At 51.8% G+C, this 25,948-nt stretch overlaps 1 protein-coding gene across 1 annotated transcript in view; it reads left to right on the top strand.

Annotated features, from left to right (window-relative positions):
- Window positions 1-2,198: 2,198 nt before the first annotated feature.
- The window catches only part of LOC134420877 (olfactory receptor 14J1-like), a gene marked incomplete at its 5' end in the record, with an annotated part of 48,580 nt that continues 24,830 nt past the window's right edge, over window positions 2,199-25,948 (top strand). The window contains one exon of the mRNA XM_063161286.1: window positions 2,199-2,657. Coding sequence (XP_063017356.1) covers window positions 2,199-2,657 — 459 coding nt within the window. The remainder of the gene's footprint in view (window positions 2,658-25,948) is intronic.

Genomic DNA, 25,948 nt, shown 5'->3' with positions numbered 1-25,948 from the left:
GGGAAACACCAAGTACCTTAAAATGACTGAAGTACCCTGTAGTATTAATGAGCCCCACTGAGTGTTGTTACTGACAAAGCCTCTCCAGGGAATAATTACTGCAGATAATTGGAGGCCATGATTGCACAAACCTCTCAGAGACTCCAAGGCAAAAGCCAAACCCAAAGTTCTTTAAAAAACCTGCAGTCTCTTGGAGCATGAAGGAGCCCCCAGGGCCATTCCTGAGCAAGGCTCCCCAGGGAGCCTTGGGACTCTTTCAAGGCCATCCTTGAGGCCACGGGGATGTGGGCTAGGGGGGGATGCTGAGGGCAGTACAAGGGGCTGACAGTGCCCAGCCTGGCTGGGGCTGTGCCAGGAGGCCCCAGGGCCTCAGGACAAGGTGTCTCCTCACAGCCCTTTTTGGCACAGACCCTGCTGCTGTGCCCCAGGGCACCAAGACTTGGCTTCTCTTTGTCCCCACCTGTCATCACTGCCTCCAGTTCTCTGCTCTGCCTGGGGCCTGGAGAAACTTTCTCAGCTGTGCTCCTCAGTGGGACCCATTAAAAGTCCAAGAAACTTTGGAATTGGATTCTGCCTTGGAGTTCTGGAGAGGTTTCTTCAGCTCCCTCTCAGGGACTGATGTTTAGGGCCTGAGCACAAAGCCCCAGAGGCTCATTAATGTCCTGGTGCTGTGTCTGTGCTGCTGAGCTGGGCTGGGTTCCTGGCACAGAGGAAGCTCCTGGTAACCAAGAAGAGCTTCAAAAGCACATTTCTCTTGATGAGCAGTTCTTCTGCCAGCCCAGCAGGGCTGGGGCACTGCCTGCAGCCACCCCAGGCACAGCACAGAGGCACAGAGATCTTCAATCAGTCAGGGCTGGGAAGGTGCTGAGAAGTGACTGGGACAGAATCACTGCCAGCCCTTGGCACAGGAACCTCTGGCTGCAGGACAATGCAGCAGCAGCTCCTGGAGCCATCTCCTAAAGCTGGAACATCCCAATGCCTACAGACCCTGTGAGTCCATTCTCTGATTGTCTCTTGTGCAGAGCAGCCAGGGGTGCCCAGGGCTGTCCTGCAGAGCAGGGTCCTGCAGCCCAGGGCGCTGTGCTGGGGCAGGGACTCTGCTGCCAGCCAGGGACAGCTCTCAGCCAGCCCTGGACCGGCTCCCAGCACTGGGGGACAAGATCTGGGTGGGAGGAGACAGCTGGTAAGGCTTGGAAGTGTCTCCTTGTGTGTGGAGGTTGCTGCATTGTTCAGGACTGCTCCCAGCCTGACATTTAACTGCATGACATTTCCAAGGAGATTATACAGGGAGCACAGCAAGCTAACGGCTGCATAAAAGGGAAAATCCTGCTTTTATATTCTACTACGCTGGGTGGCCATTATAGGAAATTGCCCATAGGTATTCATCTCTCATTTCATGCGGAGAAGAATCAAAATATTTTCACTCAGATCTTAATAAACCAGGCAATGCAGAAATAATCACAGGAGCCCTTAGAGGCAGCATCAGTGTCACTTTTCCAGACTCCTTAGGGTTGCTGTGATGTTGCCATCAGAGCCTGCAGAGCAGAGCTGTCCCTAGGAAGTGCCTGAGCTGGGAGGGGTCTGCAGGGCACGGATGAGCCGCAAGGGCTGGGCTGGACTCTGGCAGCACTGGCAGGGCCCAGCCTTGGGCACAGGGAAGCAGCTGCTGGCAGGGACAGCTCCAGGCAGCAGAGCCCTGGGCAGGCAGTGGGGGGAAAGTGCCCCCACGCTGTGCTGGGATATTTCAAGTCCTCTCCAAACCCAACTATTCCATGGTTCCTTTTTTTACAGATTCCCATGCCAAGACACAGAAAATGTCCAACAGCAGCTCCATCAGACACTTCCTCCTGCTGGCATTGGCAGACACGCGGCAGCTGCAGCTCCTGCACTTCTGCCTCTTGCTGGGCATCTCCCTGGCTGCCCTCCTGGGCAACGGCCTCATCATCAGCGCCGTAGCTTGCAGCCACCACCTGCACACGCCCATGTTCTTCTTCCTGCTCAACCTGGCCCTCAGCGACCTGGGCTCCATCTGCACCACTGTCCCCAAAGCCATGCACAATTCCCTCTGGGACACCAGGGACATCTCCTCCACTGGATGTGCTGCTCAGCTCTTTTTCTTTGTGTTCTTCATTGGAGCAGAGTTTTATCTGCTGACCATCATGTGCTATGACCGCTACGTGTCCATCTGCAAACCCCTGCACTACGGGACCCTCCTGGGCAGCAGAGCTTGTGCCCACATGGCAGCAGCTGCCTGGGCCAGTGCCTTTCTCAATGCTCTGCTGCACACAGCCAATACATTTTCCCTGCCTCTGTGCCATGGCAATGCCCTGCACCAATTCTTCTGTGAAATCACACATATCCTCAAGCTCTCCTGCTCCAAATCCTATCTCAGGGAACTTGGGCTCATTGCTGTAAGTTCCTGTTTGGTATTTGGCTGTTTTGTGTTCATTGTTTTCTCCTATGTGCAGATTTTCAGGGCTGTGCTGAGGATCCCCTCTGAGCAGGGATGGCACAAGGCCTTTTCCACCTGCCTCCCTCACCTTGCCGTGGTCTCCCTGTTCATCAGCACTGGCATATTTGCCAACCTAAAGTCCTCATCCATCTCGTCGCCATCCCTGGATGTGGCCCTGTCATTTCTGTACTCGGTGGTGCCTCCAGTCCTGAACCCCCTCATCTACAGCCTGAGGAACCAGGAGCCCAAAGCTGCAGTGTGGAGACTGATGACTGGATGGTTTCAGGAACATTAAACTGCTAACAAATTTTTGCAAACCATTTGTAATACAATTTATCTTTGATAGTTCTTCTTGGTATCATTTTGAGGGTTATTTTTTTTTGTTTTACTTTTTAAGTATTGTCCACAAATAAACATCATTTTTTGTGCCATTTCTCCTTTTGTTTCTTTGCACCCTCCCTGTGACCCCAGACTCTGTCAATGAGGGGCTGTGCTCTCAGTGCCTTTAAATGAAGTAAAGGATCTGCGAGCAGAGTTTTCTGCAGAGATGCCCTTTTGTTGCCATCTTGTGAGCTGCAGCAGCAATGTCTGTGTGCAGAGCTGGGGGCAGATCAGTGCTGGCTCAGCAGCTGTGCCCAGCAGCAGCAGAACTTGGTGTTGCCACTGTGGGTGCCGTGGCCCTGCCCCGCTGCCCTGGTGGCCCTGGTGTTGCTACAGGGCCTGAGTGCTCTCGGGGCCGGGCACAGCCCTGGGGGTGGCAGTGCCGGGGCTGCAGCAGGGACAGGCCATGGGCACTGCTGGGGCAGCGCTGACGCCTTAGCCCAGGGCCTGGGGGCTCCAGGCTCCTTGCCCAGGCTCTCTCAAGAACACAGCCAGGCTAATGCTCAGCACAGAAACCCCTGTGAGCAGCCCCAGGCTGGCCGTGGGCAGGCTGGGGGCAAAGAGCATGGCTGGGGCTCTGCAAGGGCCCTGGGGGAGACGGGAAGGAGCAGCAGAGCAGGGGCTGATCCATCCCCAGTGCGCTGCACAGCCCAGGGCAGCGTCCCAGAGCGTCCTGATGGAGCTGCCAACAACATCCCCCCTCTGCAGCCCTGGCCTCTCCCCCAGCGCACACAGGTGCCCCATCCATACAGGGACAGACATGGCAGCACTGGCTCAGCAGCCCCTGTTTGCATTGCACAGAGCAGGGGGAGAACCCCCATGCTGTTGGTGTGGGGACATGAACCTGAGGGAGCACAAATGCCATCAGCCCCTGGGGCCAGCAAGGGCTTGGGGACACCAGGGAAACCACTCAGCTTTGTCCGGGCCTCTGCAGTCAGCCAGAAAGTTTGTTCCCATCAGCTGGGAGTTTCCTGTGCCACTGCAGACGCTGTTGCTCAGAGCCAGGGCTGCCTGGCAGCCACCCCCAAACTACCCTGAGCATTTCCTTTGCTTCACCTTTGCTTTCTTTACTCTTCCTGATACAAATTTCTTCTAATTCCCCACCCCAGGGGACGCAGAACTAGACACAGCACTCGAGATGCTGCCCAAGCAGTGCCCAGCACAGGGGAAGAATCACTGCCCTGCTCCTGCTGGCCATGCCATTCCTAATCCAGGCCAGGAGCCATTGGCCTGCTTGGCCACCTGGGCACACTGCTGCCTCATGCCCAGCCTGCTGTCCATCAGTCCCTGCAGGTCCCTTTCTGCCTGGCTGCTCTCCAGCAACTCTGTCCCCAGCCTGTAGCACTGCAGGGGTTGTTGTTTCCCCTCCCCTTCACCCAAGTGTTGTTCTGTCTTGGGGTCTCTCTGGTGGTCCCTGGTGGTCGTGGACCCCAATGTTCCAGAGGGCCTGGCTGAGCTGGCAGGACACTGAGGCTGCTGTTCCAGTTCCCTTTCTCACACAATGGGCATTGTGTGGCTTCCATAGGCCTGGGGTTTTGGAGAACAAGGTCAAGGCGTCAGCTCACCTGGTAGAGACAATTTATCATCTGGTAACATGAGGTCACAGAGTGGGCTTTGACATCACAGAGCGGGTTATGTGAGGTGTTTGAGCAGCTATGACATCATATACTGCCCCTGTGACATCACAGAGCCATCTGTGACATCAAAGGGCAGAGGTCTGACATCACAGAGCAGACTATGACATCACAGAGTTGGCTGTGACCAGCTGTGACCAACCATCAGAGATCAGCTGTGTGACATTGGAGAATGGGCTGTGACATCACAGAGCAGGCTGTGACATCACAGACCAGCTGTGTGACATCCCAGCAGGGCTGTGTCAAGTCACCGGGTTGGTCACTCCACCCCAGCTCCCCCTCACAGTTTCTCCCAACAAGTCCAATGCTGTCCATGCCCAGCAGGGTCCCTGTCCCCCGGGATCCCCCTGGCCCACCTGGAGCCACAGCCTCCACCAAAGGATGTTCCACAGGATCCACCCCAGAGCCTGACAGGGGACAAGGGGCCAGGGCTGTGTGACCAGGACATCAAGGACGTGGGTTCTCCAGTCACTGTGGCCTGGATTGGGTTGGCCAGGGCAGGAAAGATGTCTGGCAGCTGGAGCAGGGTCTGGGAAGGGCCTCCAAGGTGGGGCTGGAGCCCTTGGGCTGTGAGCAGAGGCTGAGGGAGCTGGGCTGGTCCAGCCCAGAGCAGGGAAGGCTGAGGGGCTCCTCATGCCAGCCTGGCAGTGCCAGCAAGGAGGGGATGGAGAACACAGAGCCAGGCTCTTCACCGGGGGCTGGTGGGAAAAAAAAGCCAATGGGTGGAAGGGGAAAGAGGACACCCACCTGGGACAGGAGGAGATGAAATGAGTCAGGCTGGTTTCAGCATTTCCTCAAGACCAAAATCAGCCTGACCTCCCTTCTCCATCCACCACTGACAGCTTTGCAAATCAGGAATCATTCGAGCTGTTTTACACCCACTCCAGGATGAGCATCCTGATCCAAGAACTTGATTGTGTTTACATCAATCATAGAACCATGTTTGTCTAAATAATTTTAGTATGGAAATCACTTGTGAATGGTGGACTCATCAGATACTGCTGGGAGGTTGCACATAGCTGTGATTGTTATTAAATTTTATCCTGTTCAACTATAATCTGTTGGCCATGAAGAGAAACTTTCTGTGCCTCTGAGTCTCAGCAGTTCCTGACCCCCAAAGGACACAAACCCTGATGAGCTGTGCTTCCCACTCCAGTAGTGGCACTTCCACCTCCCTCTGTAGCCAGAGCAGAGCTGCCTTGTCCCAGAAAGTGCCTGGCAATGGAGGGATGATGGAAACAGGACAGGCTGTGGGGATCAGGGGCAGGGTAGAGACAGGGAGAAGAATGGCTTTTGCCCTTGATGGAGCTGTGCCTTCCCTTGGCTTTGTTGGCTGGCAACAAATGAACATCCCTCTGTGTCTTGGGCAGCTCCTTCTCCAAGGAAAGCAGGTGGGAGTTGGAGCCAAGGAGCTGAAAGCTGCAGGTGCAGCCTGGGCTGGAGGGAGCTCAGATTTGCACAAGGCTGCTCTGAGTGCCAGGGCATGGATTGGGTAAATGGTGGGGTGGGGGTAGGGACAGAGTCTGATTGATTGTCAGCCATGAAGGGTCTTGATTTTCATATCTATTCAAACTGCATGAGGAGGTACTTGGATTCAGTGTCAGCTGGAGATAGCACGTATCAATAAATTAACAGGGAGAAGAAACCTAAATCGGACCCAGGAAATCTTTTCTCACTGTCTCTTTAAATAGAATCTATTCAACTTGAATGCACTACTGGAATTCATCTAATTAGCCACAAAAGATTTGAAAATAAATCAAATTACCCCCAGAGGCTTGGCTTGTTAAGGTGTTCTGGATGTTAATGTGCCCTGGGACACTGAATTCCTGCACTGAAGAGCTGAAGGCTGAACAAGCCTCTGGAGCAGGAAAATTCAGCAGCAGCCTCCAAGGTGCTGAGGATGTCAGCAGCCCCCACTGAGGCCATCCCTGCCCAGAGACCGTGGGGGAATGGGCAGACAAGGAGAGCGTCCCTGGGGCTGGGGCAGCACAACTCAGAGGCAGCAGCGGCTCTAGCTGGGCAATGGAGTGTGGAATGTGGCTGGGAAAGCCCTGCCTGGGCTGTGTCAAGCAGGACACACAAGCCCTGACCCCTAAACGCCAAACAATTCTCTCAAGGAGACATTTGAAAAGAATTAGAATTGCTTCTGTACTGTGAGCTGGACTCCCTAGAGTCGTACAAACTGGAGATTCTCAGGATCTCAAAACAACAAAACAGCATTTACTGGCAACTTTGGAAAATCAGAGAAACATTGGCAAAATGTTTTTTATGACACTGTAGTGCTTTTCGTTTGTTAATTATAGATCTTTCTAATCTTGAGATTTCCTAATTAATGTACTGATGAATATGTTGGGTTTTAGTGCTGGTTAATTATTTATGTATTTATCTTGTTGTGAGATAGGATTACAAGAAAGGTATAGTAGGCTTAAAATTTTAAAAGGGTGTAAATAAAAATTTATTAAAAGTAAAATTAAATAAAAGGTAATAAGAATTAAAATAAATTTTTAGAATACTTTTTTTTTCTTTACATATTTTTCATTTTACTGAAAATGTAAAGAAACTAAACTAGAAATTGCTAGTCAGTTCACTATTTCTAGAATGAATTTTTTTAGTTTACTGTGGGGAGAAGTTTTTCTTGTTAAGGTTATGGAGATTTTTTTACAAGAGGAAAAAATAGGTTGTTTTTTGTTCTTAGTTTTGTCATGGATAACAGTTGTGTGGGGATCTTTGTTATTGTGGTATTGTTTTTATTGCTACAAGCTTTTTTACAGCTTGTTGATGGGTCATGTCAACTTAAGGGGTATTGTTTTAAAGATGAGCTGTTTAAAGGTAAAAGTTTTTATTGTTTTCTTTTAAAATTATTTTTATCTCTGACAATAGAGATCTTCTCTTGGGGATACTGGATTACTTTTTCTCCCCCCTGTTTAAACTTTTTGTAAAATTACAGTTATTTTAACATTTATTTATTTACCATGCAGGTTTTTCTTTGATTAATTTGAAATATTTTGATTATTTGAATTTTTTTATAGTTTCATGTGTTATTAAGAAAAAGAGTTTTTTCTTTATAGTTTATAAGAAAATTTTAGTTTTAAGATAAAGGTATTTTTTCTTCTTTTTTGGGGGAGGGATTTAACTTTTTACTGACTTTTATGGTTTTATGGTTTTTTGTTTTGGTTTGTATTTTTTTTTCAGTTGAGGGAGGATTGAATGATTGAAAGGATTTACACCTAACCCGCTGATAACTTGTGGAGGGAAGTTGTGGTTGAGTTTTATTAGGATTGCTTTTATGACTGCTTTGGGGCTTTTTATTGTGTTTAATATTAGTTGTAGGGTTATTTTGCATGGGTCATAGGTTGCAGGAGTTTTTAGTTTTAATTGTCTTGGGGGAGGGGACTTGATGGTAAGATTTTAATTGCTGTGGCCAACTTTGTTCTGGTTGGGGTTTTGTAGCCTCTTTTGTTTTCCTGTTTGGGAGTTGTTGGGGTTTGGTTTGGTTAGAATGGGGCCAATGGAGAGGGGCGGTCTGGGGAGGGGGGAAGGGGCTCAGACCATGGCAGGGTTGCTTCATTTGGTTTGGTTTGGTTTGGTTTGGTTTGGTTTGGTTTGGTTTGGTTTGGTTTGGTTTGGTTTGGTTTGGTTTGTTTGGGTTTGGTTTGGTTTGGATGAGATGGGGGCTGGGGCCAGGGCCCGCTGCTTCTTTGTTGACTGGAAAAGAAAGAGGAGGTTCCTGGTTTATTTAATCTTTAACATTTGTGTTTAACAGAGGCGTGTTCAGTGTCTTTGTGGTTTAACAGATTGTCAGTTACACAAAATTTTTGTATTACTTTTTAAAATTCTTCTCATGTCAAACTACAACAGACATTCAATCAACAAAAAACACATCTCAAAGCCTTGACTTGGCCCATTTGACTTCACAAACTCTAAGCCTGTTCAATTTCATGTTATTCAATATCTGCAGAAGCAAAGAAACATATGAAGACATGGAAAGAGAGAAAGACAAAAAAGATACAGAGAAGCACACACAGAGCTACCAACTCCTGGATTCCAGCAGTGTTCAGATGGAAATTCCAAGAGGAGGCAGGGTCAAGATGTGTGCTTGCCTTGTGGTCAGTCTTCAATACCCCTTGGTCTTCCGGGGCCCTTCCCCCAGGTGGGCCTTGGGCTCATTTGGTCCCTCAGGAGCTGGGCTGGGGCTGCAGAGGTGGCTGTGGAGCATTGCCTGTGCTGTGCCAGGGACTGGAAGACACTGCTGGGCTGGGATAGAGGCTCTGGGGGAATTGGGGTTCCAGGGCAGGGGCTGGACCTGCCTTGTCATCCCCCACACATGAAAAGTTTTGATCCAACAATCTCCTCCAGTCTTTCACAACAGGAAATGTTAGAGAGGGAACCCAAATTCTGGCCATGGGCACCTGGCTCAGAAGGACAGTTCCATAGGAAGGAATGCACAGAGACCCAGTGTTTGGAAAGCAGCTGAAAGGCTCACTAGGCCAAGGCCAGCCAGACTTGTCAGGAATGGCAGATTTTGTCAGGAAGCAGTCTTTGGATCTAGGGAGTTGTGGAGGTGGAGCACCAATGTCATGCATGGACACCTGGAGAAGCAGCACAATTCTTTCCCGTAGAAAGGAAAACACGGAGCCTTCCCCAGTGTTTTGGGGAAAGATGAGAGGTGACCCTTGCAAAACCACTGCCAGAAAAACTTATCCTGGCAATATTCCAGGGAACAATCCCTGGATAAAAGGAAGTTTGGAGGTGAAATCTCAATTCAGGCCATGGGTGCCTGGAGAAGAAGGACAGTTCTTTTCCATCAGAAGGAAAGCACAGAGCCCCAGTATTTCAGCAGCAGATGAGAAGCGACCTTCAACATGCCAAGATCAGTTGGACCAGTCAGGCAGTCCATGGGAGGCAAAACCAGCCAGACCTGTTCTGTGTTCCCTTGGCTTTATGGTGCTCCATAGTGTCACAATGGCGCCTTGGTTCCATAAGGCCCCACAGTGTCACAATGGTCCCAATGATTCCATGAGTCCCTGCAGTGTCACAATGGTCTCTGTGGTTCCCTGTCAGGACCCAGGACATCCCTCTGGCTGTCCTGAGCAGCCAAGACCCCTGTCAGGGGTCTCAGAGACCCTGGCACAGGGCCCAAAATGCCCCTGTGGTTTTGATTATGACCCGTGGAGCAAATTACCAACCTTGTATGAAGATCAGCAAGCCACAACAGTTTCAATAGAACATTAGTGAAGTTTTCACAGGGTGGAAAAGTAGATTTTTGCGTTTTTGGTATGGGGGCAAGATGGAGTGAACTAAGTGTGTCCAGCCTTTCTCCTTCTCCTTGGCCTCCATCTTCTGCTGTGTTGTTGGCACTTACAGATTGGTTTAGAGTAGAAGCTAAAGGTCTAACATAGGTGATACGTTTTGGAAATTGTAAACATTGTATCCATAGTTTTTCTATAAAGACATAACACCGCCCTGTGGGCAGGCAGAATGCCTCGTACTGTCTTTGTGAGCTGACCTCGGCAGCGCACTAGAAAATTTTTAATAGATAAGATAAAATCAACAACCTTGAGACCGAGAAATGAAGAGCCCTGACTCCTTCTTCAAGCACCGGGCTGGGAAAAGAGACTTTCGAACTTTTCTCGGGGTCACTCTGCTAAGCTAATGATCCCGACAGTTCCCCAGGCCCCACAATGACACATGATTCCTCTGTTCCAAGCAGCCTGCAATGTTACAATGGGCCTTTGGATCCTGGGGGTTTATGGTGTCACAATGGTCTCCCTTTGGCTCCACAGTGTCACAATGGACCATTGATAACAGGAGGCCCCTGTGTGTCACCCTGGAGCTTTGGTTCCATGAAGCCTGCAGTGTTACAATGAACTCTTAGTTCAATGGAGTTCCACAATGTCACCATGGCCCCTCGCTTCTATGCAGCCTGCAGTGTCACAATGGTCTCCTTTGGTTGCCCAGTGTCACAATGAACCACTGAGGTCATGAGGCCTTGCAATATCACCCTGGACCTTTGGTTCCATGCAGCCCTGAAGTGTCACAAAGGCCTCTTGTTTTCACAAGGCCCCACAGTATCACAATGGTCTTCTTGGTTCAGTGAGGATCCCCAGGGTCACAATGGTCTCACTGGTTCCATGAGGCTTCAGAGTGTCACAATGCTTTCCTTATTCCATAGAGCCTCACAGTGTCCCAATGATTCTATGAATTCCCTCAGTGTCAAAAGGGACCTTGGTTCCATGAGGCTCTGCAGTGCCCAAGTAGTCTCTCCATTAAGTTCTATGAGGTCTTGCAATGTCACAAGGGACCTTTGGCTCCATGGGGTCTTGCAGTGTCACAATGGCCCCTTGGTTTGATGGGGCCTCTCTGTGTCACAATGATCCCTACATTCCATGGAGCCACACAGTGTCAGTACTGTCCCTTTGGTTCCATGAGGCTCAGCAGTGTCGCAGTGCTCTCCATGATTCCATGAGGCCCCACGGAGTCACAATGGTCCCTTGGTCTCACAGGGCCCCACAGTGTCACAATGGTCCCTTGGTTCCATCGGCCCTGCACTGCTGCATTCCCCCCTCCCCTTCTCAGGCAGCCCTGCCAGCTGAGAAATGCTCCTTGGGGCTCGGCCTTGGCCAACAGCCCCTGGGCTCAGCTCCTCTGCAGCTCATCACAAACACTGTCAGCTCCAGGCACTGCTGCTGCCCAGCCAGCTCCTGGTTTCTTTAGCAGCAGCCCTGGGAACTGTTTCTGTTCCCTCAGTGGCACAACATCCCTGTTCTCACCCTGCCAAAGGAAGCTGTTGATGCCAAGTGCAGTCAGGATGAGCCATTGCTGGGACTGCAGCCCCTCTCTTGGGGCCCTGCAAACAGCGCTCCAAAAGGAGCCCTTGGAGCTCTCCTGGGCCAGCGACTCCCTCTGAGTGGGGCCTCTCCCAGCTGGGAACTCTCCCGTTTGCTGCACTCAGGCATCCTGAACAACGACGGAGCCTGGGCCGATCCCCCCACTCCTCCAGGCTACACCCTTCGAGTGCTGGGGAGATGGCAAAGGATCCACAGTGAGCATTTCCTGCCCTCAGGGGCATTGCTCACAGGTGCCTTGCACTGACTCTGTGTCTGTGTGTTGGGAATTTACCTGCTAGAGACTGGAAAAGTACAAAGCCGTGGCTAGTTCCAAGTCCTGCACCTGTGAGATAGCGTGTCCTTGGGCCTAGCTGTAGTAGGATAACAAATAGTGAAAGAGACATGAGAAAAGACAGATGTAACCCCTAAGGAATGAGGAAGAGTTCATGGTATAGTTTAACCAATCGATTGTTTGGCTTACAGAATATTCATAAGCTTATTATTTGCTGTATAAGTGTTTGATGCTTTCTTCAATAAACGGACCTGTGATGAACCAGCTGGTGTCCTGGTCTTCTTCCTTCGACATCTGTGTGCACACAGGAGTGCTTGTGCTGGGGAAATGTGGCAGAAATGCTGCTCTCTGAGGGGCTGGAGTGCCTTGGATAGCTGAGTCAGTCAGATATCCAGATATCAGTAAGTAATATAAGTCACGAGGTCTAAACGAAGTTAAATGCTGCCAAGAGTTGCCCTTTTTTTAAGTTGTTACATTTAATTTATTAGCTAAGTTAAGGATTGTTAAGTGTAATTCCTCTGTTAAATTTCTAACTCATAAGATTTAAGTCAGATTAAATAGTGTTAAGTGCTGTTCTTTTGCTAAATTGGGGAGTTGAAGGTACCAGTTAAAGTTAAGGTATAAGTAAAGTCCTGTTAAGTTTGACCTCTGTTAAGCTTTTGGGCCAAATTCCTTTTATCTTTGCCCTCACTGTCCTTGTGTCTCACACATACCCAGGAAGAGTTCATGCCTGATTTCTGGTTTGATTGACTGGATTTTGTTTGGTTTTGTTGTTGCTTTGTTTCCTTCGTGTGCCTGAAGTGTTCAGTCAGGAGCAGACTGACTCTTGCCAAGGAACTTTGTGCTGCTGTCCGTTAATATTAAATCCGGTTTTTGCTGCTCCCTTGCTGGGGATTTTTTCAGCGCTCTCAAGCCCTCGTTCGTACCAGGGTGAAGGAGCCATGGCCCAGGCTCTGGCCCTGGGGGACACGGGGACGCTGTCGGGGAGTCCCTGTCCCCCTGTGCCACCCCCAGGGCCCTGGTCCCCGTCCCTGTGTCAGGCTCTGGGGTCGATCTCGTGGAACATCCTCTGGGGGAGGCTGCGGGGCTGGGGGCCGGGGGGACCTGGGGGGACAGGGGACCCCGCTGAGCACGAGCAGGGTTGGACTGCTCTGTGGGGAGCTGTGAGGGGGGCGAGGCAGAGTGACCTCCCCAGGGACCTCACACAGCCCCTGTGATGTCACAGTGTCCCTGTGATGTCACACAGCCCCTCGGATATCACACAGCCTCCTGTGATGTCGCAGCCCACTCTGGGATATCACATCACACCCTTGTGATGTGTCAGAGCCAGCTCTGCGGTATCACTCTGTGATGTCATACAGCTGTGATGTGATGTCACAGAAGACTCTGTGATGTCAAAAAGTCACCAAGTGATGTCATTGTCTGTTCTGTGGTGTCACAGCCAGATCTCTGTTGTCACAAAATCCTGTCTGTAATGTCATACTGGCATTCTGTAATGTCACAGCACACACTTTGACCTTACAGGCTTCTCTAGGATGTCATCCAGCCATGCCATGATGTCAAAGCCTTCTCTGTGGTGTCACAGAATCCCCTCTATGATGCTGTAGCTGCTCAATGACCTCACACAAAGAAGTCTGTGATGTCATAGCCCAATCTGTGACCTCACACAGCCCACTCAGTGCTGTCACACAGCCCCTGGCTGACATCCCAGCTGCTCTGTGCCTCTATGACACAGCCACAGAGGTGCTGCTGTGACACAGCCCGCTCTGGGCCATCCCACCGCCCCTGCCAGTGCTGAGCCCCTGTGAGCTCTGTCTGTGCCCTGCTGGTGTCCCTGAGGTGCCCTGGCAGTGCCCCAGCCCTGCTGGGCTGTGCACAGGAGCTGCTCCTGGCCAGAGCTGTCTCTCTGCAGCGCTGCCCTTGCCAGGAGCTGCCTCTGGGCCAGGAGCCCGGCCCAGCTCAGCAGCACAGACACAGCTCAGGGACTTTAATCACCCTCTGGGGCTGTGGTGCTCTTTGCATCAGACTCAGTCCCTCAGAGTGTGCTCAAAAATTTCTGAGGAATTCCAAAAGTGATTGAAACACTGAAATTTCTCATAATATAAATAGATTCATCTGAGGGACAGGACTGAGAAAGTGTCCCCAGGTTCCAGTTAGAGCAGAACACTGGAGGCAGTGATGACAGATGGGGACAAGCAAGGGAAAGGTGTCTCTGATGCTGAGCAAAGCTGCACCTCTGTCCCTGCAGGCTGTCGGCATCTCCCGGCTGCCCCACCTGGCTGGGCCCTTCCTTTGCTGACACCTCTGCCTCCTGCCTGCCTCTGCCTGCCCACACAAAGCCTTGGCCTGCTCCAGGCTCCTGCTGGGGAAGTGCTGCACCACAGCCCTGCCCGGGCAGTGGAATTACTTTCTCCTGATGTCCAGTCTGGGCCTCCCAAGCTGCCCTTGGTGCTATTATGGCTTCTTCAAGATCATTCCCACTATGAAAAAAAAGCTCCAGCCTCTCTGAAACCACCCTTCCATCCCTCTCAGGCTGCTCCTATTCTACCCTCAGTCTGCACACCACTGAGTCCAGAGCCCTCAGCCTCTTCCAGCTGCTTTTGTCATGAGGCCTCCAAACCCCATCCTGGGAGATTTTTGTGTCTTCTCCAAGGTCTGTGAAAATGGAAAAATAGTGATCAAAGTTATTTTCTCCACAATCTTGCAATGACAGAACAAGGGGCAATATCTTTAAACTGAATCAGGGTGGATTTATATATCTTAGAAGGAGGAAATATTTTACAAGTATGAGGGTGGGTCGAAACTGCAGCTGATTTCCCAGAGAAGTGGATTCCCCATCCCAGGAATTGTCCAAGAGCGGGACTTTTTTGCAACCTGACCCACTGAAACCCTCTCATCCCTAAGGACAGAATTCCCGTTCTCTGTGTTCTCTGATGTGCTGGGTGCCCTCACAGCGCTTCTGGCAAGAATGTCTGCTGAGGGCAGCCAGGCTGCTGCAGGGGCAGTGGCCTCACAGCCATCACCATGGCAGCCCTGTCCCCTGGGCCTGGCTCTCCCCTTTCCTCTGCCCCTGCCTTGGCTCTGCTGCCATTAAGAATTTTGTCATTAATATCTCTTCCCCAAGGTGCTGGGGCCAATGGCTTCCCAGTCAGGCTCCTGGGGCAGAAGTGGCTTTTCAGAGCCCAGCCAGGAATGAGCCCTGAGGCAGCAGCTCTGCAGTGGTGGCCACCAGGCCGGGCTGCCAAGGGAGGCTTCTGGCCATGGCCTGCAAGCAGCTGCTGCTGCCAAGGTGCCTTTGGTGCCTCAGGCTCTCCCTGGCACAGCTCCCAGCATGGCGCTCTGCCCTTGTGCCCGAGCCCTTCCCTGTGCTGGGGCTGGTCTGGGGCTTTTCCTGCAGCGGGATCTGCCCTGCTCATGGCACAGGAAAGGCAGTTCCTGCTGGAGCAGGAGGCTCTGCTTGCAATGGGCTCCAACAACTCCAGCAGGGCCCTGTTGACTTCAAAACTGCTTCCTAGAGCACTTTATTCTAATATTAGTTATAGCTCCTGAACTGTGGAGTAAATGAATGTGGTTAAGTTCTTTCTTCTAATCATGATTAGAATCAATTAGAGGAATATTTATATGAATCTATCGGGTATCCCATCATTAATTCTGTGGGACAAATTGGGTTAAAGGTTCAATTCCACCTCTCCAGTCCTTTACACCTTTGACAAAGTCTGGGGCTGGGATTGGATCCAGTCACTTACAGTCTCCTCTCATTGAAGGAATTGTAGAAGTCTGGGGGCCCTGCAGGGGTTGGAGGATCCATGGTGGCTGTTCAGTGTCATTTCTCCACGTCATGATTTAGCAGGAGTTTTTCCAATAAAGAAATAAAGCTTTTGCCTGAAGCTCCCACTGTGCCCATGACAGGAACCCCTGTGAGTGTCTGGGACATCCCGGCTCTTTGGCAGCCTGGGGACTCCTGGGATGTCACTGTGGAGCCCCCGTGAGTGCCTGTGACAGATTGGTGCCTTTGCAGCACAAGGTGCCCTGGGATCTCACAATGCAATGGCATGACTGCCTCTGACCAAAGAGCTCATTACCATCCCCAGAAAGCCCTGGGAGGTCTCCATGGAGCCCCTGTCTGTGCCTGTGACATTCCAGCTCTGGAACAGCCTGGAGACTCTTGGAAAGTCCCCATGGAATCCCTCTGAGGGTCTGTGATAAATCTGATCCGTGGAAGGCAACCATCACCAGGACCCTGTTGCTATGGTCTGTTTCCAGGGCAACCATCACCAGCCCCCTGTTGCTATGCTCAGTCCCTTGGCAGCTCCATGGAGACCCCATGCCTGGAGTGGTTGCCATGGACTCCAGCTCAGGCCTGCAGCCAGAGCCCGTTGCCATGGAAACCATTGGCAGCCCCATCCCCAGGCTCATGGGATCCCAGAATCACAGAATTGGCTGAGCTGGGAGGGACCCATCAGGATCCCCCAGTCCAACTGCTGGCCCTGCACAGGACACCCCAACAATGCCAGCCTGGGCCTGGCAGCACTGTCCAAACACTGCTGGAGCTCAGAGAGCCCTGGAGCTGGGACCCTTCCCTGGGGAGCCTGGGCAGGGCCCCAGCAGCCTCTGGGCAAAAACCTTTTCCTGACATCCAACCTGAGCCTGCCCCGACTCAGCTGCAGCCATTCCCTCCACTCCTGTCCCTGGGCACCAGAGGGAAGAGGTTCCCGCAGCCCCAGCCAGGGACCCGCTCCCAAGGCTGTTGCCATGGCCACCAGGGCTGGGACCAGCTGGGATGCTCGGTTTCCACGGGCCGGGGTTCAGGAATGGGATTCCCCAATTTCCTGCTCCCGCTAAAACCACACTGCCCTCGCTGCCCTCCCACCTCTTGTGGAAAGAACAAAAGGCAAAGATCCCAGGCTGGGATAAGAACAATTTATTGGGAACACCAACGAGATAAGAAACATACAGAACAGAAACAATATTGATAACAGAAGGGATAAATAAAACTTTACAGGGAAAACTAAAACACAACTTATTGGGTCTCCCTGGCCACAATTTCCCCCTGCCTGGAAAGGGCACTCCTCTCCTCAGGGAAAGAGACATAGAGAGTTCCTTTCCTGCCCCTGGCAATAACCTGAGGTGGGAGTGAATGTAATGACAGGGCCATGGCCAGACCCTCATGTTCTTCAATCCCACATCATATCAAGGGCAGGGGCAGGACGACAGGCAGGTGTCTTCCCAGCATGGATCACAGGGAAAATGGATCACAAGGGCTCTTCTCAATGTGGGTTCTCCTATGGGTGATGAAGATAGAGCAGTGCATGAAGCTGTTCCTGCAGCTGGGGCATTTGCAGGGCCTCCCTTACTGGTGGCTCTGTTGGTGTCTTGTCAAGTGAGAGCTCTGGGTGAAGCTCTTCCCACACTGGGGACACTCAAAGGGCCTCTCCCCTGTGTGGATGTGCCGGTGCCTGATGAGGGTGAAGTTGTGCTTGAAGCCCTTCCCACAGTCAGGACAGCAAAATGGCCTCTCATCAGTGTGAATCCGCTCATGCAGGAGGAGATGGGAGCTGGTGTGAAACCTCTTCCCACATGTGGCGCACTGGTAGGGCCTCTCCCCAGTGTGGATGCGCTGGTGCCTGATGAGGTGGGAGCTGTGGTTGAAGCCCTTCCCACAGTCAGGACAGCAGAAGGGCCTCTCCTCCGAGTGAATCTGTGGGTGCTGGAGGAGCCTGGAGCTGGTGTGAAACCTCTTCTGACACTGGGGACACCCATAGGGCCTCTCCCCAGTGTGGATGCCTTGGTGGGTCACAAGGGTGGATCTGTAGCTGAAGCCCGTCCCACATTCCCCACACTCGTAGGCCCATTCCCCGGTGTGGATCATCTGGTGGCTGACCAGGTGCTTGCTCTGTTTGAAGCTCTTCCCACACTGCAAGCACTTGAGGGGCTTCTCCCTAACACGAAGCTGCTCATGAACCACCATCTCTGAGCTCTGCCTAAAGCTCTGTCCCCCTTCCTGGCTCTGGGTGGTTCTTTCTTCCTCAGAGAATCCTGGGCTGGCTTTGGAGCCCCTCCTCCTGTGGGATCTCTGTGGCATTTCCTCCATGTTGGATTCCTCTGCACTAGAGTTGCTCAAAACGGCCTCTTTCACAAGGTTCTGATGTGGAGATTTTTCCTCCCTGGTCTCCATCCTCAGCTCCTTACCTGGGGAAGGAAGGAGAAAGAGAGGATGGGATTTGCCTCCGTGCCAGAGGGAAGGCGAAGGAGATCCCCCCAGTGCATCACTGGCAGGATGGCATTGGCACCAGGGTTGTCCTGCAGCTGGGGGCCGACCTGGGCTGTAATATGGAGCAGGAGACAGGGGGACAGGAGCACTGACTTCCTCCTCACCTGCCTGGGTGTCCCAGGGCATCTTCCTCTTCCTCGCAGCTTTCTCCTCCATCAGGTGAAGGTTTGGGAATGGGAAATTTTATTTTGGGAGGAAAACAAGGGATGAGCACATTGAGTTTTGTACTGGTTTGACGGCAAACATGAGGGAAAGTCTATGTCAGAATTACAATTTAATAAGAAAATTAGGACCAAGGCAATGATACAGAAACACTGCCTTAAACTGACAGAGTCAGGATATAACATGACACCCTGTTGGTCAGGGTGGTGGCAGCAGTCCCATTAAATGGTGGGTGCAGTCCTGTTGGAGTGATAAACGTGATTCTGTCAAAGCAGTGATCCTGTAGAAGGGTCTGGTCTTCCTCTGAAGGTCCAGTGCTGGTTATGGAGATCTTGTCCTCTGGGAATCCAGTAGGCAAGCAGCTCCTGGTCTTTCATACCTCAGCTTATATCCAGGTAGGAATGCTTGGATCCTCCCCCTGGGCAGAGCATCCCACAATGGGATGATGGAATTTTATCAGTCCTGCAGTGACACTCAATGGCCCATTCACAGAAGATATCTCCCCTGGAGGGCGTTATCAGGGCTGAGTCATGGAAGAGATAAAGAACACTGCCCCACCTGTTTCTAACAGTTGATGAAGATGGGGATTGAAAACATGCATTTGGTTACATCTTACACTGCACCCTGAAACAGTGGGGTAATCACTGCTCAGGGGGTGAACACCACCCCCCTTACCCAAACTGGCTCAGCTGTAAAACCCCCACCGTGGGATGGCAACACACACACGGGGGACAATGTCACACTTGCCCTGCTCCACTCTGTCCCTGTCACTCCCTTGCTCTCCCCTCCTTTTCCCTTTTTTCGATATCTCTCTCTACTTCACATTTACTGTTTAATAAAATCTACTTTGGATTTGGTCTCGTTAGCACCTTAATTGGGGCAGAGGCATCTCTCTACCAGTATTCTTAACCATATTGCAACAATATTTTGGCACAGTGAGTTCAGGCACTGTTCTTTGACCCCAAGTGCCTTTGACAACAGCATGGTTCCTTCCTCTGAGGAGATTGTGGTTCTTTCTGGAAGAACTCTTGGAAACTTGGACACAGTCCCTCCTTCATCCTGGGGAACTTATGGGAGAACTTATGAGGAAAATGGCTTTTTTGGATGGCCAATGAAAAAGAAAATATTTTCTTGTCCTTCCTTGAAAAGTTTGTTAAAATCACTGGAGGAAAGGGAGCAAATGATACCAGCCAGACTGACAAGGTTCATTCACTCCAAGGTGAGGAACACAAGGCTGCTGAAAGTCCCAGAAGAAGCCCAGCTCAAGTAGCTAAATTCCCAAATAACTCCAGCCAGGGGTCTCCAGGAGGATTTTTTTGGTGAGTGTTCGGAGCCAGCAGAACCCGGACTCGAGCCCTGGATATCTCCGGGCTGCCTAAGAGGAGCTTTTTCGGGGCAAGAGGAGCCGCGATCACCCCTCAGGGGGGTCCCGGGGGGTCCATGTGGGGATGGCCTGGTACAAACGGGGCAGGACATTGGTTTTGGGGATCCCCTTGAGAGCCAAGGCTGTGGAACGGGGGACCCCTGGGGCGGGGAGAGGGGAAGGGGCGATACCAGAGCTGAGGGACCCCCGGCAGCCCGGAGATGAGGCGGGGATGGGACCCCTGACCCTGACAGGGGCGTGTCCTGGGGTGGCTTCATGATGCTCATACCCCATCAGTCCGTTTAGCCCAGAAATGAGTTCTGCACCTTGAAGGCTGGCTCTGAGAGTGAAGGGCAGGAGGAAGAAGCTGCGGTTTGTTTTCAGATACTGCACTCACTCCTCCACATTTCGGCTCCTGGAGTGTTGTGATGCCTTAAGGAGATGGAATAGAGGCCAGACGGAGTTAAGTGGAGTAAATTAGATATTTATTGTAGTGCCTTCAAAGGTCACACCCTGGGAGTACTGGAGCCACAGATGTGGCTCTGCCTGGATGTCTCTGAGATGGGAGCAAAAGAGGGCTTGGTCACGAGATCTCACATTTTTGTAAATTTTAGTACATTTATATATAGGAGTTAACTGCCCAGTTAATAGCTTCAATAGCTTCAAATTATGAAGTTTTGTCTTCCTTGCTTGCTTGCCTGCCCTCCTCTTTTCATGTTGTTTATGCTTTGGGCCTGAAGTTTGAAGAGCTTGTCCTTGAGTCTCCAGCTAGAACAGGATTGTTTTGTCTTCACCACTCTGTGAAAAGATATTAGTAGCACTTAATATACAGCTAAAAGCTGCACACCAAAACACAATAGAAAAACTTAAAACCTAAGGTATCAGTTGTCTGCTGACAGACAGACAGCAGGAAAGATCTCTCCTTTGCTTTTAGTTAGTTTTTAGATCACTTGAGGCAGAGAAGTTCCCTAGACTGTGGTTTTTCTTTTTCTTTGGAGTTGTTTAAACCTGCTCTGCACTGAACACCCCGACCGCACCAGCAGCTTGCACCTGTGGCCCACTAGGCTGAGCCTGGGCTGTGGCATTTCCAGTGCCAGAGGGACTGATAAGAGACTGAGCTGAGCTACTGCCCACAGAGGGACTTTCTGAGTTTGTCATCTCTTTTGGAGCAGCAAGAGGTTTTATTGTTTAATATTGTTCATTTTTTTTGCTGATGAATACTTTGCCTGTTAAATAAACAGGTTTTTTTCCCATTTTCTCTGAGGAAATCATTTCCTGATCTGGTTGGGGGAGTGGCTGCTTGAATTTGCTTTTTAGAGAAAACCCTTTTGGAGGTTTTCTCCCAAATTTGCCCAAATCCAGGACAGGGTGGTGGGAAGACAGAGGACCTCCAAGTGGCTGGAGTGGGGGGACGCTGAAGAGGGGCACCCTGAAATTCCCCCAGCATCACTAAGCAGGACCCTGGAGAGAGGGATCCCCAGGACCCATGGGATTCCCAGCATTCCTGAGGAGGGGAACCACCAGAAACCCAGAGGGATGAGACTGGAAATGGGACACTCCTGGTGGTTTTTTTTTTTTTTCTTGATTTTTGGAAGTTTTTATGGACACCAGATGACTTCTGGAGATGGATTTGGTTGGGAGGAATTCCCAATCCAAGGGATTCACACCATGTTTTTCCCAAACCAGGATTTCCCATTCCCAAACCTTGGCTGAATGGAGGAGGAGAAGGCTACAAGGAAGAGGAAGATGCCCTGGGACACCCAGGCAGGTGAGGAGGAAGTCAGTGCCCCTTTCCCCCTCTCTCCTGCTCCATCTCCCAGCCCAACATAGCCCCCGGCTGCAGGACAACCCTGCTGCCAACGCCATCCTGCTGGGGATGCACGGGGGGGATCTCCTTCCCCTTGCCTGTGGCATGGAGGCAAATCCATTCCTCTCCTTGTCCTTCCTACCCCAGAGAAGGAGCTGAGGATGGAGACCAGGGAGGACAAATCCCTGCACCAGAACCTCGTGGAAGAGGCTGTTTTGAGCAGTGCCACAGTGCAGAATTCCAATGGGGAGGAAAAGTTCCAGAGATCCCACAGGAGGATGGGCTCCAAACCCAGCCCAGGGTTCTCTGAGAAGGAAAGACCCACCCTGAGCCAAGAAGGTGGACAGAGCTTCAGCCAGAGCTCAGAGCTGGTGGCCCATGATCAGATTCACAATGGGGAGAAGCCCTACAAGTGCTTGGAGTGTGGGAAGAGCTTCATGCAGAGCAACCACCTCATCAGCCACCACATGATCCACATCGGGGAATGGCCCTACGAGTGTGGGGAATGTGGGAAGGGCTTCAGCTGCAGCTCCGTCCTTGTCACCCACCAACACACCCACACTGGAGAGAGGCCCTACGAGTGTCCCCAGTGTCAGAAGAGGTTTCACACCAGCTCTGACCTCCTCTGCCACCAGCAGATTCACACTGAGGAGATGCCCTTCACCTGCCCTGAATGCGGGAAGGGGTTCAAGTGCAGCTCCCACCTTGTTAGGCACCAGCACATCCACACTGGGGAGAGGCCCTATGAGTGGGAAGAAGTTTCAGACCAGCTCCAATCTCCTCCTGCACCAGCGCATTCACACAGAGGAGAGGCCTTTCCGCTGCCCTGACTGCGGGAAGGGCTTCAAGCACAACTTTACCCTCATCAGGCACCGGCGCATCCACAACAGGGAGAGGCCCTACGAGTGTCCCCAGTGTGGGCAGAGCTTCTCAGACCGCTCGTTCTTTACCCGACACCAACAGAGTCACCAGTAAGGGCAGCCCTGTGAGTGCCCCAACTGCAGGAGGAGCTTCATGCACTGCTCCAGCTTCATCCCCCATGGGAGGACCCACATTGGTCAGAGCCCTGGCGATCCACATTCCCTGGGATCCATGTTGGGAAGACACTGGGCTGGTTATTCTTTTATTTTGGCCCTAATTTTCTTTGCATTCATCTTCATCCCTTTAAACCAGAGGAAATTGGGGTAAAAATCAATAAATTCATCAAAGGCATATAAAGCCTCACTTTTTGCTTGTGTTTCAGGGGAATCTGAGATTCAGGGAAATAATTGGGAGAATTTGGCATTTTGGGGGGTATTTGGTGTACTCGTTTCCCTTTTCTTGGCACTCAAAGAGACAAGAGGGGATGTTGGGAATTTAGCTGCTAGAAACTGGAACAGTACAAAGCCGTGGTTCATTCCAAGTCCTGCACCTGTGAGATAGTGTGTCCTTGGGCCTAGCAGTAGTATAATAACAAATAGTGAAAGAGACATGAGAAAAGACAGATGTAACCCCTAAGGAATGAGGAAGAGTTCATGGTATAGTTTAACCAATAGATTGCTTGGCTTGCAGAATATTCATAAGTTTATTATTTGCTGTATAAATGTTTGATGCTTTCTTCAATAAACGGACCTGTGATGAACCACCTGGTGTCCAGGTCCCCTTCCTTCGACAAGGGTTCAATCTGTCACCTCAATGCCACTGAAAACTACTCAATCCCACCCCAAAATTCCTTGATTCCACTGCTCTTTGGTATGGAATGGGGTTGGAAGGGGATTGAGCAAAGATGGCTTCAAATCAGGAGGGTTGAGATGGGCATTGGGTGGGGCTGGATGGGTGGAGTGGTGTTTGAGAGGTGGAAAATGGGGGAAATATGTCTTGGGAAGGGGGTGTTGATGTCCAGGAGTAGTGGGATGAGTTGGGGTAGGGACTGGGGAGGTGGATTGGGGTCTGAAATGAGACAGCCAAAGTTTGGGTATGATGAAGTGATGGGGAGCCCATTACTGAGTGAGTTTTTTAAAAATCCACATTTCTGATGAGATTTTGAGGTCTCTCATGTTTCTGAGGCAGTTTTGGGGCACTCCCCACCTCTTGGGGGTCTTTCCTGAGAGCAGCTCCATGGAGCCCCATTGCCAGGGGTGGTTGTCTTGGGCACAAGCTCAGAGCTGTATCCAGAGTCCGTTGCCTCAGTGCTGGAGAGCAGAGAAATGATGAATGGCCCCAGACATCTCCAGTCTGTGTTTGGGGGTAGGGAGAGTTCTGCAAAGATGGGGTGGTCACTGCCCCACCCCAGCCACTGCAGCCTCTGGCCCAGCCCCAAAGTGGCTGCCAAGCCCCTGGCACCCTGAAAACCCCACCTGGGAGAGGGACAAGAGCAGGTCAGGCTGTGACACGGGTGTTACACTGACATGTCCCACGGCCCCAGAGCTCACAGCAGCTGAGATCCAAGGCTGAGTGTGGATCTCTCTCTCCCTCTCTCTCTTCTCCTGACTTCCTCTTCTCAAAATTTGGTTAACTTGCAATTGGACAGGTTAGAGTTTGCTAAGTCAGTGCTATATGAAGTGCTTTACTATAATTCAATGCTGTTTAAGATTTCCCAAGTACCTCATTCTCTGAAGTTTGCAACTAAAAGTTTGTTCTCCACCCTCCTGAGCAGTTTGTTGTTTTCTCCCCTTGGCCATCTGTCCTGCAGGCTGTGCCCCCTGTGCGTGCTGCTCCTCTGCCCTGGCGGGCTGCACTCGCCCATCTCGCTGTGCCCCAGCATTTCTCACCCAGCGTTTCTGTGCCCTCCCTGGGCTCCCTGCACCCAGCGCTGCCGGCTCCTGGCACACAGAGCCAGGGCAGGAGCCCACCCTGCCAAGGGGCTCTGGGGCAGGGCAGGGGCTGCAATGGCTTCTGAGCTCAGCAGCTGCTCCTGGCATGGTTCCATGGAGACCAAGCACAGTGATTGCTTTCCAACAAAAACACGGGAAGGCAAACTGTGATCACTGCCTCCAGGGTTCTGGTCTAACTGGAACTTGGGGACACTTTCTCAGTCGCATTCCTCAGTGGGAACCATTAAATCTTCAAGAAATTTCAGAGTTTCAATTTAATTTTGAGTTCTTGAGAAGTTTTTGAGCACTCTCTCAGGGACTGAGTCTGATGTAAACAACACCAAAGTCCCAAGAGGTTCATTAAAGTCCTTGTGCTGTGTCTGTGCTGCTGAGCTTTAAAGGAACAGCTCTCGCCAGGGCCAGCTCCTCTCCCAGCCCAGCAGGGCTGAGGGCTCTGCCTGCAGGCACTGAGGGGACAGGAGCCAGGCAGAGACAGGCTGAAGGCAATCAGGATTGGGAAGACATTGAGCTGAGACTTCACTTGGGGAAAGATCTTCACAGCCCTGTGCATGGTGAGTGTGTGGGTGCAGGGCAATGTCCCCTGTGCTCCTAGAGGGATCTCCTGAAGCCAGCACACCCCACAGCCTGGGGGATGTGTCAGGAGTACTCTCCCCATTTCTCTGTGGCACAGGAGCAGGAGGAGGAGGATGTGCTGCAGGGCGGGGCTGCCCTGGGCACTGTCAAAGGGACAGGGCAGGACGGCTCCGGCTGCCAGGGATGGCTGCAGGGGGTGAAGCTGGGGCTTCAGCCAGGGCTGCCCAGGGCTGTCCTGCAGAGCAGCTCCTGCAGCCCTCAGGGCTCTTGGCCAGACCAGGGCATGTGCCACCTGCCAGGGGCAGCTCTCAGCCTGCCTGGCAGCTCCCCATGGATGCTGCAGGGGAGAAGTTGGAGGTGGAAGGAGCCACCCCCATCAGGGCAGATTCCTCCTGCTCTGGAGATGGTGCTGCATGGCCAGGGCTGGTCTCAGCTTTCTCCTGAAGGGAAGGGAAAGGGGCTGTCATCTTTGGCTGTGTCACTGAGACTCCTGCACTGTCACCCTGGCCATCAGCAGATGGGCCTCAGATCTCCCTCAGAAAGTGCCTCCTCAGCCTCCTCTCCCTATAGACAGCAGCAGCAGCACCCTTGGCTTGCAGCATCTCTGTTTGTCTGCCCTGCCCTTAAGGCCCTGCAGCCAGGGAGATGGCCCTGGGCAGTGCCCTGTGCTGAGAGGGGTCTGCAGGGCAGAGCTGAGCCCCCAGAGCTGGGCTGGGCTCTGGCAGCACTGGCAGGGATAGGGCTTGGATAGAGAGAAACAGCTCGCAGTAGGCACAACTCGAGGCAGCAGAGAGCCAGACCAACCCTTAGCATCCCTCCCTGTCCAGCTCTGTAGGGAAAGAGAGAAGGGCTTAGAGAAATTGACTTTTAAACTGGAGTCTTTAAAAGCTCTACTTAATTTTTCAAGCTCAGTTTATGTTGGATCACCCTGAACTAGAGGGAGGTGGAATGGGCAAAGTGCACCTGTGTGGGGACCAGCAAGTCTGACTGCAATGGGGCTGAGTGAGCCCTGTTTTCCCTGTGGGCTTCCCCAGGGTTCAGGCTGAGAGCAGTGCTTAAGATGAATCAGTAAATCAGGAGCATAAACCCAAGCTCAAGAATAAACATATTGAGTGAAGTTTCCCCACAGGTAGAGAAGTAGTTTTGAGGGAATTCCTAAAATAACCCTAGAGGGTTGATTCCAAGAGCTTGGTCTCAGCTTTTCAATGTCTTGTTTCTACAGTCCACAATGCCCAGAGTTAAGGAATGTCCAACAGCAGCTCCATCAGGCACTTCCTCCTGCTGGCATTGGCAGACACGCGGCAGCTGCAGCTCCTACACTTCTGCCTCTTGCTGGGCATCCTCCTGGCTGCCCTCCTGGGCAACGGCCTCAT

Source organism: Melospiza melodia, chromosome 7 (assembly GCF_035770615.1).
Source record: "Melospiza melodia melodia isolate bMelMel2 chromosome 7, bMelMel2.pri, whole genome shotgun sequence".
Taxonomy (NCBI): Eukaryota; Metazoa; Chordata; class Aves; order Passeriformes; family Passerellidae; genus Melospiza; species Melospiza melodia.
This window is presented reverse-complemented; position numbering and strand designations above follow the sequence as displayed.